The sequence below is a fragment of the Rhipicephalus microplus genome, chromosome X, assembly GCF_043290135.1.
Source record: "Rhipicephalus microplus isolate Deutch F79 chromosome X, USDA_Rmic, whole genome shotgun sequence".
NCBI lineage: Eukaryota > Metazoa > Arthropoda > Arachnida > Ixodida > Ixodidae > Rhipicephalus > Rhipicephalus microplus.
In genome coordinates this window covers 278,287,065-278,302,608 of record NC_134710.1, presented here as the reverse complement: position 1 = coordinate 278,302,608, position 15,544 = coordinate 278,287,065, and the positions used below count along the sequence as shown (strand labels likewise).

General features: G+C 46.5%; 1 protein-coding gene across 2 annotated transcripts in view; it reads left to right on the top strand.

The window, feature by feature from the left end:
• The window catches only part of LOC119161465 (sterol O-acyltransferase 1), an 84,327-nt gene that overhangs the window by 38,710 nt on the left and 30,073 nt on the right, over nucleotides 1–15,544 (top strand). For both annotated transcript variants that reach the window (XM_037413951.2, XM_037413952.2), the window contains exons 3-7: nucleotides 966–1,096; nucleotides 2,206–2,262; nucleotides 3,920–4,027; nucleotides 7,522–7,670; nucleotides 13,117–13,244. In XM_037413951.2, the coding sequence (XP_037269848.1) occupies nucleotides 966–1,096; nucleotides 2,206–2,262; nucleotides 3,920–4,027; nucleotides 7,522–7,670; nucleotides 13,117–13,244 (573 nt within the window). The remainder of the gene's footprint in view (nucleotides 1–965; nucleotides 1,097–2,205; nucleotides 2,263–3,919; nucleotides 4,028–7,521; nucleotides 7,671–13,116; nucleotides 13,245–15,544) is intronic.

Below are 15,544 nucleotides of genomic sequence, written 5' to 3'. Positions count from 1 at the left end.
CCTCGTTCTCACGGCTCTTTTGCGCGTGCATAAGCGTCCTCGTCCCCTTCCTCACTACCACACACACAGGTCCACTCGCTCGTTTGCGCGCGCATCAGACGCGTCCAAACATGATAATCAAGGCATGCGTGTCGTGTAAAACATGACTACGTTTTACGCTCTTAGCCCACTGGTGGCCGTTTCGCCAACTCCACATATAGCAAATTTGGTATCACTTGACTTGAACAGACGATGATAGTAAATGACACGTCTAAGCATAATAATATAGGCGTGCGTGTCATGTAAAACATGACTACATGCTACGCTCATAGCGTGCTTGCGGCCGTTCCGCTAGCTTCACATATACCAAGTACGGTATTACGTGACGTGAATGAACGGCGAAGGTAAATGACGCGTTCAAACATTATGATGATGACATGGAAGTCATGTATGGCATAATCTACGTCCGTCTCGTTGTGCTGATTTCAAAGTGACATATCAACCGCAATTCCTTATCTGTGCTTAGCATATCATCGATTTGTGCTGTACGTGGGATCTGTCATTTTTTTCTTATGTAAAATCGAGCAATCGATCGACCATGAGAAGTTCGTGAATCAATAAGTAACCTGTGAATTCTTTCATAGGATTTTATTTCAGTGTCTAGTATAGATGACTATCAGAATGTATGGTAGATCACTACTGTGTGTACATTTATTATGGATGTCGCCGCTATGAAAAGTGATTTGCTCCGCCGTGCGATAAGCAGACGACGTGCATTTTTAAACCAGTAAGAATGGTAATGTGTCTATATACAAGTTCGAAGTGAAAATCCTCCGGGCTGGTATTCTTTTTTTAAATAATATAATAATAACTATAGGACAAGAATAGTTGCAGTGGCATCTGTCTTTTGCCCATTCACACAGAAAATAAAACGAAAACGACTAGCTGAAGCTTCTCTTGTGGTTTCGATGATGTTCCTTTTGCAGAGGCTACGCCGGAGCGTCAACCTTGAGTTGGATAATCTGAACGCAGTGCTGGACACATTGGCCCGCAAGGAAAGTGATCGCAACAACAAAGTAAATGGCACCCACACCGAGGCTCAGCTTCGCAAGAAAAGGTGCGATCGTCCTCTGAACCTGGAAATTATTCTGGTAGTAGCTTGATGTGGTGGGCTCCTTGGCTATTGTTCATAATTTACACTTAGCAAAAAGAAAAAAAAACTCGCCGGGACACCTACGCATTCGCCTAAGATGACTCGAAGGTGAAAGCCATCTCTTTTTTTCTTCTCCGTCGATGCATTGATTCTTACCCTCCTCTTTTTCGAAAGCTTTCTGCGCCCTTACATGTAAATACATGACCTCTGTGATTGGAGGCGCTGCCAGATTTCAGCATCTAATTTGGTTTTCTACTGCCTCCTTGATTGGCCCATCTTTGACGAAGCGACGATGTCGTCACGAGTTTGTGCGTTGTGTGACCTAAGACCACGTCATCGCATGTGTTTTTACATCACTCGTGTTGACTCCGCCGGTCAATTTCCGCCTTTGATAAGTCACCCAAAGCTTTCGCATTGAAAAAAAAATGTCACTAGAAAACAAAAGACAAGACGATCGCAATCTGTTGATCCGACTAAGTTCTTTATAATGCTGCTTCGCGGCGCTTCATTCGTGTTTTTTGCAGAAAAAAAAGCAATGATTAGAACATCTAAAAACTAATGGCGAAACGTCTGTTCATGCTCTAAATTTGGGCGACGGAGTTCCCGCAGGCGTGTATCTTTCAACTCTCACTCCGTGAATAGGGTCGAAAGGAGTCAGTTTAACGCAATGCATGGAAATTAGCATTGCGCTAAACGAGGACTAGCCGTCGTCTTTTCGGGGACAAGGGTCCTCAATGGTGGTGCTTAGTGGTGGCGCTGAACATGAGCTCGATAGTTTTTTAGGCCATGGTTACCGCAATAAAGGCGATGTGGAAAAAAAAAGTTGTTTTAGGCAGTCCAGCTCACAAAGGTCTGCCATTTGCTGCGGTTTGATGGGTGCAGTGAGGAGTAGGAACCAATTGTGCACATCAACTCTGCATAGAACCTTTAGGTGCCTGCATATAGTCGATGGCGATTACACATACGACACTATTGCAAAGGTTACGCCCACCGGCGTCTCTTCCATGCATACAAACTTTCTAAAACACGTGCTCTAAGCTGTCTAACATATTATCAACCCTTTTTTTTTCTAGCTCGCCTGGACAGGACCTCCCGGAAAAGTTTTTCGCCATTCGAGAGAGTCGTATTGTGTGAGTACCGTCTCTTTGGCTCTGTCGTGTGAGCCTCCTTTTGTATTTACCATCAACTCAGCATGCGTTCCTGCCATAGAAAGAGCTTATTGTTTATTCAAGTACATAAGTGCTACATTTTCATTTCGAGTGCACAGTACGACATCATCGTTTGTACTCGGTCATCGCTAGCGCGTCTCTTATGCTTGTTCCAGTATCGAGAATATCTCCGTGTATATATAACAACCGACGCCTGTGCATAAATTCCTAAAACTTTCGTCGGAACGATACTCTTTCCTCCAGCAGGATGTTTTGTACCATCACGCTAATGTTTGCCCATGTTTTAGACTGCGCGGGAGTGTTAATATTCGAAAAAATCGCCGAACAGCGTTATACTGTGCTTCTAATGCCTAGTTCACACTGAAACATCCACTTTCTACAGCGACCGAAATTCCCCTGCCGCCGAAACGCAGCGTCGTTCGCACTGGATGCGCCCTGCGCCGCCGAATATGCCATCTACTACGGGGTGAACGCGGGATGGATGCGCTGTCACCCGGTTGTTGTCGCGGCTTGCAAACGCTACTACGCTATCCGGTGGTGTATACTTCGACAATTCTCGTACGCAAGGAGCAAGAAAAGACAGTAGTGCTTACTTTGCTGGCAAGTGGCTGTCTTGTAATGCACGAAGAGCACAAAAACCACCGACGCCAGCGGCGTTGGTGGGTTTGTTTTGCTCTGCAAGACCGCAACAAGCTCGGTCACGCCAACAGCAAGCTCAGTCACCTCTTTCACGAAATACGGAGGCGAAGGAGACACAGAGTAGGTTAAACTCCCGTTGGTTTCAACATTCAGTTACGTGCACTGCGGCATAACAAGTGAGTAGGGCTTGGCCGCCATTTTTAAAAATTCCTTGACTAGCGCTCCTATTGGCCCGCGGTGACCGATTCGGCGGCAGACGCCGCAAAAATCGGTCCAAGAGCGATCGGCGCGGAGAAGGCCCTTTCGGCGGAACTCGCCGCCGCCGAACTGGATTCGGAGCACTTTCGGCGGCCGGAATGCTCAGTGTGAACGCGGCCTAAGGGTGCACCAGAGGTTTTTTTTTTTTTAATCGAGGGGTTATATTTTGCTAAGTGGTGTTATATGCTCTTTTAAAAGCGTGATAACGTAGACCCATACGGATGTTTTTAAAACCTCGAAGGTCACCTTCGCCCCACAGCTGAAGTAGGCTCAAACTATATGAAAAAAAAGAAAGAAAAACACACACACACTCCCAGTGCTAGACAGGTGCATTCAATGTCTCCAAAGAACAAGAAATATAACATTCGCCAATTTCGGTGTTGTACGGTCGCCCCCGTGGAACGAAACGCACGTGCTATAGAAGACGGGCCTCTGCTCCAAGACTTATTGGCTCCATGGCAGTAATAGCGTTCACCGATGCTGTGAACGGTTTTTTTTTTTTTTGAAACGAGGAGACTACATTTTCAGAGCATCCGTAGGACAACAAACCGCATTCGGCTACATTTATCTCACACAAACATGTATTTTATCTGAACGCCATTTCATTAGGAGAAAACAACTTGTTTTTAAAAGTCTGCTCCGTTGTTTACGTTTGCGTTTATATCACATATTGAAGGCGTCAAGCGCTTTCCACAAATTTTGTTCTGTCGTCTTTTTCCAGGGAAATTATGGCTAACGAACACATCCGGACCGTGTTTAACATCTTCGTGGCTTTTCTGTTCCTGGTTACCGTAATATTGATCACCTCCTACTTTTACGATCCTCAAAGGCAAGTGTGGCTCACGTTTTTATCTTTTGTGCGCGAGCGCAGCCTCGCAACCTCCTTTGCGCCGTATTGTTTCAAGCGCGCACATACCCGGTCATTCAGAATCTTAAAGTACGCTCCAGAATGCTTTGGGTAACGAAAGTAAGGTCATCCCCGGTGAATCGCAACCATAGTGAGAAGCATGGTGAAGCTTTCTTTATATGCAGCTTGTCTGTTGGCCGATAGATTGGTGTGATGATATGTCGGCTGCTCGTTTAGGATATTTTCTCTACTTTTGTTATACATTTAGACCTTTATTACATTCTTTCTCTCTCATATTTGCAACGGCGCACATGATGCAGAGTGGTTATCCCCGAACAGCGACACTAGCTCTAGAAGCGTATATCTTTCGGAAAAAACGGCGCCGGCGACTAGAACCAAACGGAAAACAAGCAAAAGGAACACACGATATCCTGACGCGCGTCAAGGCACGCCTGGATATCTGTGGGGTAAAGGACAAATCACTTTAGCTCGTGTCGCATATCAGCTCGTATCAGTTTACTCAGTTTTTGAAGAAGAATGTTTAGGGGTTTATGAACAATATTGCGTACGTTGCCGCATAAAACTAAAACGTGTTCGCCAAATAAGTATAGTATTTGCGGTCAGGCCTGTAGAGTATACTCGCGTATACACCTTTCATTTTATATGCCTAACTGTTTGCGTGGTGCGCCTCTTGCCTTTCTGTTGATATAAAGCTTTGAACTATATACACTCGCAGAACGTCAGCGCATCGACAAAAAGATACTTCGGATTTAGTTGGCGCAACGGCGTACTGCTCGCATAGATGTCGCACTTTGTTGTTGCTGTCTTACGGTTGAAACGCTCGAACGTTTTGGCTCGGCTTCTGCTGGTGACATCCGGTAACAGTGCACCTAAAATTAAAAAAGAACTAGCTGGATGAACAAGACTACTGTTCTACTGCAATAGGAATAATATGAATTATATGGACACTCTCGGCTGGCTTTTGCCGCCGTCGTCGTCGACGACCACCGTCATTCACCGTATATATATATACAAAATGTGTGAAATCGCGATAAAGAAAAATAATCCAGGAAATGACTCCGACGCGTGTAATCGAACGTCGGACTCCCTTGCTTGTGAGTCCACGACGAAGCACCTGCGTCAACGTTGAAACGGCATGCTATTTATATTTACCACTTCCCGCTGGCGATCCCATCTCGAGGGGAACTATCGTGTTTTCAGCATCACCAGTGAGATGGCGCAACGAGCGCGCGTCGCCAGATCGTCACGACACGGTGACGCGCGCTCATGCGTTGATTTCCCACGCGTACTTTAGCCCGCAGAGGGGGGGAGACGCTCATGCGTCTCCTTGCTTATCTCGGGTTGGGGAGAATCGTACTCCGTAAACTTTGAAACAATTCTGTTGTAGTTACCGGGAGCACAAAGGTCACTGCACTCGCTGCTTAGTCTCCGTTTTCGAAAAGGGCGCTCTTTTCAGACACATCGCGCTGCCACGGTGGTCTAGTGGCTAAGGTACTCGGCTGCTGACCCGCAGGTCGCGGTATCAAATCCCGGCTGTGGCGGCTGCATTTCCGATGGAGGCGGAAATGTTGTAGGCCCGTGTACTCAGATTTGGGTGCACGTTAAAGAACCCCAGGTAGTCAAAATTTCCGGAGCCCTCCACTACGGCGTCTCTCATAATCAAATAGTGGTTTTGGGACGTTAAACCCCACGAATCAATCAATTTTTAGACACATCTAAGTAACAACTGAGAATCTTATTCACGTTCATCTGTACCTGTGAGTACGTTTCGTGCGTCATTTGTGTGTGAGCAATACAGGCACGTTTCGATCTGCTTGTCATTCTTCGTGAGATGTTTCAATTTGTTGCTATCGCGTTCATTGCTTCGCCTTTGCGGTAAAGCTGTGATTTTTTGTCTGTTTTTTATCTTTGATATGAAGTACTCACTGGCAGTTCTCTGATTCTGGACACCGACAGCATGCTTATCAAAATCGTCTGTTAATTCAATTTAAGCTCTCCAGTCGGAACGATGTTTAGCCAAGCTCTCTATATGAAGATCGCATTCAATAATGAATGTAAGCGTAAGCATCAGCAGCCACAGCCTCCAACCAAACCAGACTAATTGCTAAGGTCTCCCAGTATGTGTCATGGTGGGCGCAGCCCCGCCGCGGTGGTCCAGTGGCTAAGGTACTCGGCTGCTGACCCGCAGGTCGCGGGATCCAACCTGGCAGCGGCGGCTGCGTTTCCGATGGAGGAGGAAATGGTGCAGACCCATGTGCTCAGATTTGGGTGCACGTTAAGGAACTCCTGGTGATCAAAATTTCCGGCAGCCTCCACTACGGCGTCTCTCATAATCATATGGTGGTTTTGGACGTTAAACCTCACATATCGGTCATGGTGGGCGCAGCCTCGCAGTATATTGCCACATTCCCTCCTCAAGTTTTGCTATCGCCCCGTTTTGCTGTCAGTAATTTTCCACGCAAACCATGCCTACAGTATTCTAGCAGCTTCAGGAGTGCAGTAGATTTTGTTAAGACTCCGCCCACTTTGTGAACATTTCAGATAGCTCTGTAACCAACGTGGCCGCTAGCGATAATGCTAGAATAATCGACGGCACGTGTATAAATGCTGACGCGCTTCTCCACTTGGCAGTTGATCGACGGCCGACGCTCTGTTCGCTGCTATCAAGGCCAGTGTCTTGCTGTAACCTCACTCTCCTTTTACGTGGTCACGAGTTCGGCCCAAATAGTTTATTATTCGACCCGCAGTTTCCTCTATTCATCGCCGTCACGACCACGTGACAATATAGAATAGTATTACGCGAAATAACGCAAGATATTGGCCGCTGTGCATTACTGCAGGGCTAAAGTAAATCTTTTATCGACAGTGGTGCGGCTGATAATGTTTGCATTTTGACATTTTTCCAACTGCCTACATTAATTTTGGTGGACAGAAAAATTTCTTGGTCTCAAAAGTAATACTTAAGAACTTGGGCGCCACTTCTATACAGCACAAGCGCCATTTTGAGTTCTCCAAACTGATTTGAATTTTGCCTGCCGAACGTCGCTGGCGCGTTATCTGCATGCCGCCTTGGTTCACAGGTTCGTTCTCATAAAAACACAAGGGAAGTATTTCCAACTGATAATATGCGTGGCAGCATTGGTTTTGTCATTTCGCAGAAATGGCAATGTAATTGGTGCTGCAGTCATTCACACGCGGTTTTCTTCAGTGGACGTAGAATGTCTCATTCATTGTTGAGGCGCGCGCACATACTCAAAATGAAAGCACTCGCACAGCGCCTAACTTCCGTCAGCTACAAGTTATTATGGCTGCTTTTTTTTCGTAATAAAGGCAAGTCGCCTTACGTGCGCCTGGATATAGGTTGGTGTAAATGTGAATTCCGTATGCATGTGCAAGACATATCGGTGATACTTTAATCTACAACCTACGTTCTCTAATCCAACTTCCTCGCGCAGGCTTCGCGATGACATGTCGACCATTGTGGTCAACTCAACGGGAATCGTGGGTGTCTTCGGCCATCTGATCGCCATCAACTTGGCCATTCTCTTCATCTTGCATCCGTCGCTGCAGCTCTGGGCCAGCTGTCGAGCTCTGGGCAAGAGCGGTAAGATCCGCGATCGTGAGCATGCTATTCGGTAATGATGCGCTATGGACGTCCGTTTTCGTGGAAGGAAATTAGTTGTATGCCCAAGTCGTAATGGTGGACTTCTCGTGTGTTCTGTGTAGTTCTTGTGTCTGGTGTGCGCTGTCATAAACTACCATAGTTCTATAGCTGTTATACTTAGTTTGGTTATCAAATTAAGCTTATACCGTCCTCTATTGAAGAGTTGTTGAGCTTCCAAAGCTCCGTTTACACCCCGTAAGACCAGCATATACTGACATACATATATCATATTGTTCATTTCATGCACATAGATGGTTTCGCGATCGCCATAGTATAGCAGCAAGCGTTCTACCTAAAAAAACTTCTGGTCACTTCATTAGGCGAAATGCTGGATGGCCCTACACTATGTAATATCAGCGCACGTTAAAGGAACACTGAAGAAGAAAAACGATTTTTCGCCTTTTAGTAATATACAATTTCGCAATCCTGTAAACACCTTCTAAGGCCTCACCTTACGCACCGGTTGCAGCGCGCTAGCGCGGGAATTTCTGACACGGCGTCGTGCCCGCTCTTTATAGAGGTGCGTGGCTACGAGAAGCTGCGTGCTCGCTCTCTTCATAGGGAGAGGTCACGACGTCGTCCCCTCTCTCTATAGAGAGAAAGGGTGCGTGACTACGCGAGGCTGCGTACTCACTGTTCTAATCGGGAGAGGTCACGACGTGTGCCCACTCCATATAGAGGGAAAGGGTGCGTGACTACGCGAGGATGCGTACTCACTGTCCTAAGGCCCGTGTACATGGACGCGACGGGGGCGGGCTGAGTTGAGTGGCGGGTTCAGCTTACCTCGACGCGCCCGAGTTTATATGAACTCGCCCGGACGAGTGGAGGCGAGCGGTGATCGCAGCGACGCTTTGCGTCGAGGCGAGCCGAAAGCCCGTCTTCCGGTACTGGTTTCCGCTCCTCCAAGCCTGCGCTCTCGCCTCTCGCCGCCGTGGGCTGCGGTTGTTTACGCAGTTGTCGCTCCGCCACCGCGATGGCTGTCTTGGTATTTTTTCTCAGTTTGCACAAGCTGTATGTGCTTATCTTTATGGTTGTGTTGGTGTCTTGGCTAACACTGCACAACGCGATGGCAGCAGTGGTTCTGTTGCCATCTGCAATTATAAGTATTGGATTAGTGCATTTGCCATAGGTCTTCATTGTAATCAGGGACGGGAATATTGACAGTACAACTATGTGCATGGTCAATTTATGATCTACATTTATCCCGCGTAGCATTCCTTGCCGAGTACCCCAGCACCTTAGACTGTGGAATTCCCTGCCTTCAAACAAAAATGCGTGACGGGCGGAGTAACACATTTAATTGTTATAACCGAAAAGGAGATAATTGGTCAAACAGAATTTTATCGCCATAAGAGCGCAAATTTCCTTAATTGGTCATACGTCATTATCAATAAAAAACAAGAATGACCAAAACTTAAAAATATCACAAGAACGAAGTTACGAAATAAATACATGGCTCATTCCACGATAAGCGTTCCAGGCAGTACGCTCGACCATCTCCGATAAGAATATAAAAATTCATGGTCGATCGTTTGACTACACTAATCGCTTCCATTTTTGTTTTGAGACCAGTTTTTGGAGGGAATTTTTTCTAACTCTCAGAGCAATTTAAATATCGTGGCAGCGCCCAATAACTAGGTTGTGAAAAAAACTCGTGGGTAGGAAGAACACAACGTTTCCTTGGCACAACGCGTTCACAGCTACTAGGTTTTCTCAAGATGTTCTTTGAGGGGAAGCAATGCGTTGTTCTTGGGCGATGTTTAAACATTTTTTACAGCTCTTACAACTTTTTATGAGATACTGCAGCTGCATAATTTGTTTCTATTACTGGCGGTAAGCGCGCGTACCGGCCGACAGAGAAAGAGCAACGTCGGAGTGATGGGGATAGAAGAAGCGGAGACCGCGACGGGCGGGAGAGGTCACGAGCCGTCAACTCAGCGCGACCGGTTATACATGCCCTTTCTGAGCACGGCGAGTTCGGTGAACCTACCCCCTGTCTCCGGGTCGACGGGACTCGCCGCGACGACTCTCCGCCCCGACGCGTCCGCTTATACATGGGGAGGGCGAGTCCAGAAAACCTGTTTATTTCGACTCAACGCGCCCTCGTCGGGTCAATGTAAACGGGCCTAGTTATAGCGCGAGAACAAAACGACGACACCGAGACAAGAAGGACACGAAAGACGGGTGTCGTCGTTTTGTTCTCGCGCTATAACTATGGTCATGCCATACCAACTAGCTCAAGCTGCCACACTTCTATAGCCCCGTGTACATGGACGCGACGGGGGGCGGGCTGAGTTGAGTGGCGGGTTCAGCTTACCTTGACGCGCCCGAGTTTATATGAACTCGCACGGACGAGTTGAGGTGAGCGGTGATCGCAGCGACGCTTTGCGTCGAGGTGAGCCGAAAGCCCGTCTTCCGGTACCGCTTTCCGCTCCTCCGAGCCTGCGCTCTCGCCGCTGTGGGCTGCGGTTGTTTACGCAGTTGTCGCTCCGCCACTGCGATGGCTGTCTTGGTATTTTATCTCAGTTTGCACCAGCTTTACTTTATAGTTGTGTTGGTGTCTTGGCTAACACTGCACAACGCGATGGCAGCAGTGGTTCTGTTTCGGCACAGCGCTCGCCGCAGGCGTATCCGCAAGCTCTACAGCCGTGAAGCATTTCTTGAAATTCTTCCAACAGGTCCTTATTTGCTCCCAAGTCCACGTCAGGCCCTGTTCCTTCAAACATATTTCCAGGTCCATGAAAATGTCCTTATTTTGTCCTTATTTTTTGCCGCTTGCTATCGAGCAAATCACTCAGGTTTTCTCGTTGACTAAAGCTAGCAACGTCATTATTTCATCGTCTGTTTACGTGGTGCGTGGAGCCCGCGAGGATGTCATCGTGCCTAGCGCGCGCGTACCGGCCCACAGAGAAAGAGCAACGTCGGAGTGAAGGGGACAGGGGAAGCGGAGACCGCGACGGGCGGGAGAGGTCACGAGCCGTCAACTCAGCGCGACATGCCCTTTCTGAGCGCAGCGAGTTCGGTGAACCTACCCCCTGTCTCCGGGTCGACGGGACTCGCCGCGACGACTCTCCGCCCCGACGCGTCCGCTTATACATGGGGAGGGCGAGTCCAGAAAACCTGTTTATTTTGACTCAACGTGCCCTCGTCGGGTCAATGTAAACGGGCCTCTAGTAGGGAGAGGTTATGACGTCGTGCCCTGTGCCTATAGAAAGAATGGGTGCATGGCTACGCGAGACTGCGTGCTCACTCTCTTCATAGGGAGAGCTCACGACTTCGCGCTCTCTCCCTATAGAAAGGAAGGGTGTGTGCTCACTCTCTTCATGGGGAGAGGTCACGACGTCGTGCCCTCTCCTCATAGTGAGAAAGGGTGCGTGGCTACGCGAAGCCACGTGAAGCTGCGTGCTCGCTCTCTTCGTAGGGAGAGGCCAGCCACGACGTCGCGTCAAAAAACACCGCGCTGACGCGCTGCAACGGGTGCGTGTGGTCAGGCCTTTACCGCGAGGTGACGCTCGGTAAGCGAGAAGACGCGCGAGAACAAATACAACAAAATACGCGCGAAGACGACGCCTTGAGATTCCCGCACGTAATGGCGTGAACTCATAAATTCTGAAGGTGTCTACCGGTCCTACGATCTTCTAATCGATAAAGATGCACAGTCTGTTTCACGCTTAAGGAAAATCTTTGAACGCATGAATCGCGTCGTGGCTAGCGTTGCAGTGATGCACCGGCTACAGATGGCGCATACAGACACTTGAAGGACCATAGTGTTGAACCATGTCATCTGCTATAGCGGCACGCAATTATTACGTTGGCCGCAGCACGTGTTATGCGATCCGAGATTTCAGCAGACTGTACATTGTCATCTGTTGGCGCCGTATACCTAGCATATGAAGTTTCAGAAAATTTCTTTAAAGCCTGTGTCGCGAAAATACAAAAACCACAATTTGAAAATTTTGACATCGCGCGCAAAGATTTAGGCACGAAGTTTAAAAATGAAACTTTAACCTTGATTTTAACATTAATAATTAACATATGATAGTGAAACATATGTCTTTAAAGTTCTCAGAGTTCACTCTATATCAATCTAAATTATGTCGTTGTTTCTCTTTAGTGTCTTATTATAGACAGCAGATGTTCAAAATTTCCGGAGCCCTCCACTGCCGTGCCCGTGATAATCGTATCGTGACTTAGAGACGTAAAACCCCTGGCATCATTATCCGGTCACTTCATGTATCAACTTCTAACACAGACGCGTAAACAGTGTTTTTCAGTTTCTTCAGAGTAAGGCCAGCCTTAAGACGTTGTTGCATGAAAAATGGCACAAAAATCTGTAGTATAGGCTCTTAGATCTTATAATTTTGTCCATAGCATAGCAGACTTGTTTGAGATATTGGTCTAAACACAGAAGTGTTGGAAGTTTGCGAGCTACTTGCCAAGGTTTGTTCCCCTCCAGTGCTATAGTAAATATAGGCTACGTTGGTGGACAAAACCTGATGTCATCCAGCGCCTATTTATTATTGAGCCGGTGCATAAAAGCTGCTGCGTTAATGTGTGAGTAGACATAATTAGTACGAAAGGAAGCCGACATAACGCTGGTAGCAATGCTGTAAGTTGGGCAGATTGAACGATAGGTCGGAAAAAGTGTTGAGTTTCCTCTGACTCGATAATGTAATATAACTCGCCATTACGGCTCACTCGAACTCACACTCGTCAGTTTTCCTCGACCTGATCTCACTTGGATTGAGAAACATTTTAGCGAGTCTGAATCCGACTCACTGGGACTGAAAATCGCCAAAATATTACTAACTCACACTCGGGGCTCAATATTAGTTTGAGCGACTCGACTAATTAGTCACTTCGCCAACCTATTAGTGTAATTAACTGGTATTTACTAAAGGTAGCCCATGCGCGTGCTTTTCAATCCCTCCGGTTAGCTTTGCATGGTTACAAAAGTCTCGTGAAGCCCCGCTGCGGTGTTCTAGTAGCTAAGGTACTCGGCTACAGACCCGTAGATCTTGAGGTTGAATCCCGGCTGCGACAGCTGCATTTTCGATGGAGGCGGAAATGTTGTAGGCCCGTATGCTCAGATTTGGGTGCACGTTAAAGAACTCCAGGTGGTCGAAATTTCCGGAGCACTCCACAACGGCGTCTCTCATAATAATATGGTGTTTTGGGGACGTTAAACCCCACATATCAATCAAATGTTTCGGGAAAGGCGTTCTAACTAGTTTATTTGACTTTTATTTGACGCGTATTCACCTTTCTTTTTTTCAGTGATCTTCGCCGCGTTTTTTGACTTTCCACCATATTGTTAACTTCATAATTGCTTTACTCATTTAGTTGTCGTGAACATCGAGCGTTCTAATATTTTGCTCTGTGTCAGGGCCCGTGGACTCTGTTTTCGGCAGCCTGTTCGTCCTGTTTTTGGGCGGCGTCACCGCGTTCCCTGTGCGCTACATCTTCGTCAACGAGCTGCCGCCGCTCTCCTCCTGCATACTCGCCTTCGAACAGGTATATACGCACAAGCATCGACGATGTCGCCATGTCTATATTCGTTTCACAAACGACTTCAGCAACGGGTCGCCTGTGTGTATGCAGAAAGCTCGTAATGACTTGATTACTCTACATGATCAGCTGCAGCGCTCACGCGAGCATTGTAATGGATAGAACAAAAATAAAACGAGTCTACTGTATACAGTGTGCCTAAGACGATCCACTCATATGCCCGAAGGCGTTGCCTCGATAGGTGCGTTTAGGTCGTTCGGGTGTGGTATGAAAGAAGTGTGTGCGTTTCCTTGGAACATACGTGGCCTTGGAACGTGGTGTGTTCAAGACAGTGTGAGCAGTGATATGTGAACGCGATTAAAAAAAAATGGTGGGCCCACACTTTCATTCTGTATATCGATTCGGTATATCTAATATATGCGCCAAAATCAAGCTTTCAGAAAAAATTTCTCTGTTACCATTTTACGGCGTGAACTGTTTGAAAACTCTTGATCACACCTTTTATGAATAGTCTATCCTCGTATTCTTCGGTATGTCTCAGACCGGACGCAATCGGAAATAACTCGTCAAGTTTATATGGTAAACTTACTATGTTTGCCAAAATGAACTACTCTGTCATAAAGGTAACCCACAGTATTGCGAGCTTTGCAGCTGAAGGGAAATTCATCCGGTTCCAGGCCTGGGACCAAATGAGCGCCGATGCTTCTGCGCGAAACTAGTTGCCGCAGCCGGCCGGTGGTGGCGCCGAGCAGACGCGTGCTATGGTGTTCTCTTTAACCGTGGACCTCTCTGTACACTGCTGATGTATAAGGGCCTTATAGGGGGACCTCGGGCGGTCAGTTTTTCGGGAGCCCCTTACCACAGCGGACATCAAAATTATGGGGCTTTTAAATGGTAAAACCAGTGTACGTACCTGTACAACAGGAACGGAAGCGCGTTTCTCGTTCATTCAAAATTTCGTAACGAATTCGCGTTACAAGATCCCGTAATGCGAAAGGAACGCGTTTCACTTAAACCTCGTAATGAACGTTTCATTAGATTAGCGTTACATTTGACTTTTTAAAATGAAAATATAGTTTCACCTATTCGTGAAGCGAAATAAGTTACCTATGTTATACGAATTTGACATCGCTCACATAGGTTATACAAGAGGATTCTAGATAACCACTCGGAGTCGACTTTTTTTCTTTTTTTTTTTTGAAGACCACCGGCCGTGCTACACAAGCACGTCTAACTGGAAACTGCAGCTTGCGTGCGCGTCAATTTCAAGTCCCACACAGAGGGCACTTTCCAAGTCGCTCATCAAAGGTGCAGTCAAAATACTGCCCTTCAGATAGTTAAATAGAAATCTCCACACATTCACCTATTATATAAGTGCATGGGAGCACCTATATAAGAGGAGATACAGAGAATGATTATTATATAATTCGTGCACCCATTATATAGGCGCATGAGTGGGTAATTATTTTTCACACAAGAAACCGCATCGATCGAGAAAGAAAATGCTAAGCGTTTAATGAACGCTCATTCAATATTTAAGTGTCAGTAGAAATTAATATCCTGAAAACGAATTTGCAACTTAGTGAGGTCTTCTGTTTGCTGTCGGCTGACATATTTTGGGGTATTTCTTTGTTTTCCTGTCTTCTTTTTTTTTCTCTATTTGTATAACCTTCCTCTGCTCTTATACATCTTCCTTTTCCCCACCGTAGTCGCTCTCACCTTCTTTTTTTCTCTTTTAATTTCTTTCTATTTCTTTTTTTATCCTTCTCTGTGTCTCTTATATATTTGTTCTACTTTTTTTGGCTTCTTTTCTCCCGGACTACCCTTTCCTAAACCATTGCCTTTCTAAGCTCTGCTGTATGTACTCTGCTAGCTTGCTTACATGTTGCAGTGAAAGGCATAGCTATAATTTCCTCTACATCGCACCTAGTTCAAATAGTCACTCTGCTAAGACATAATATACGAGCAAACTGAAAGTCAGCCAGAATGGTATTTGCATTGTTAAGGTGATCTTGCATCCTTACCGCTGTTGCAGCATATGACTGAATAACGCCCTTACTTTACAATTCGCTTTAAGGATGAATGCTGATAAGTTTAGTGCCATGTGATTGGGCCGTGATACGAGCACAGTGAACACATCAGTTCTGTCTGTATGACATTTTTTCGAGGGGTTGTGTCTATAATAAATAAATAAAATAAATAAAACTGGATAGCAGAGTGGTTGTGATGCTGTCATTCGAATCGCGTTTACACGGTATCGAATCTCGCCTCGCCGAAAGTTTCTTTCGCCAACGATTCCTTTCTTT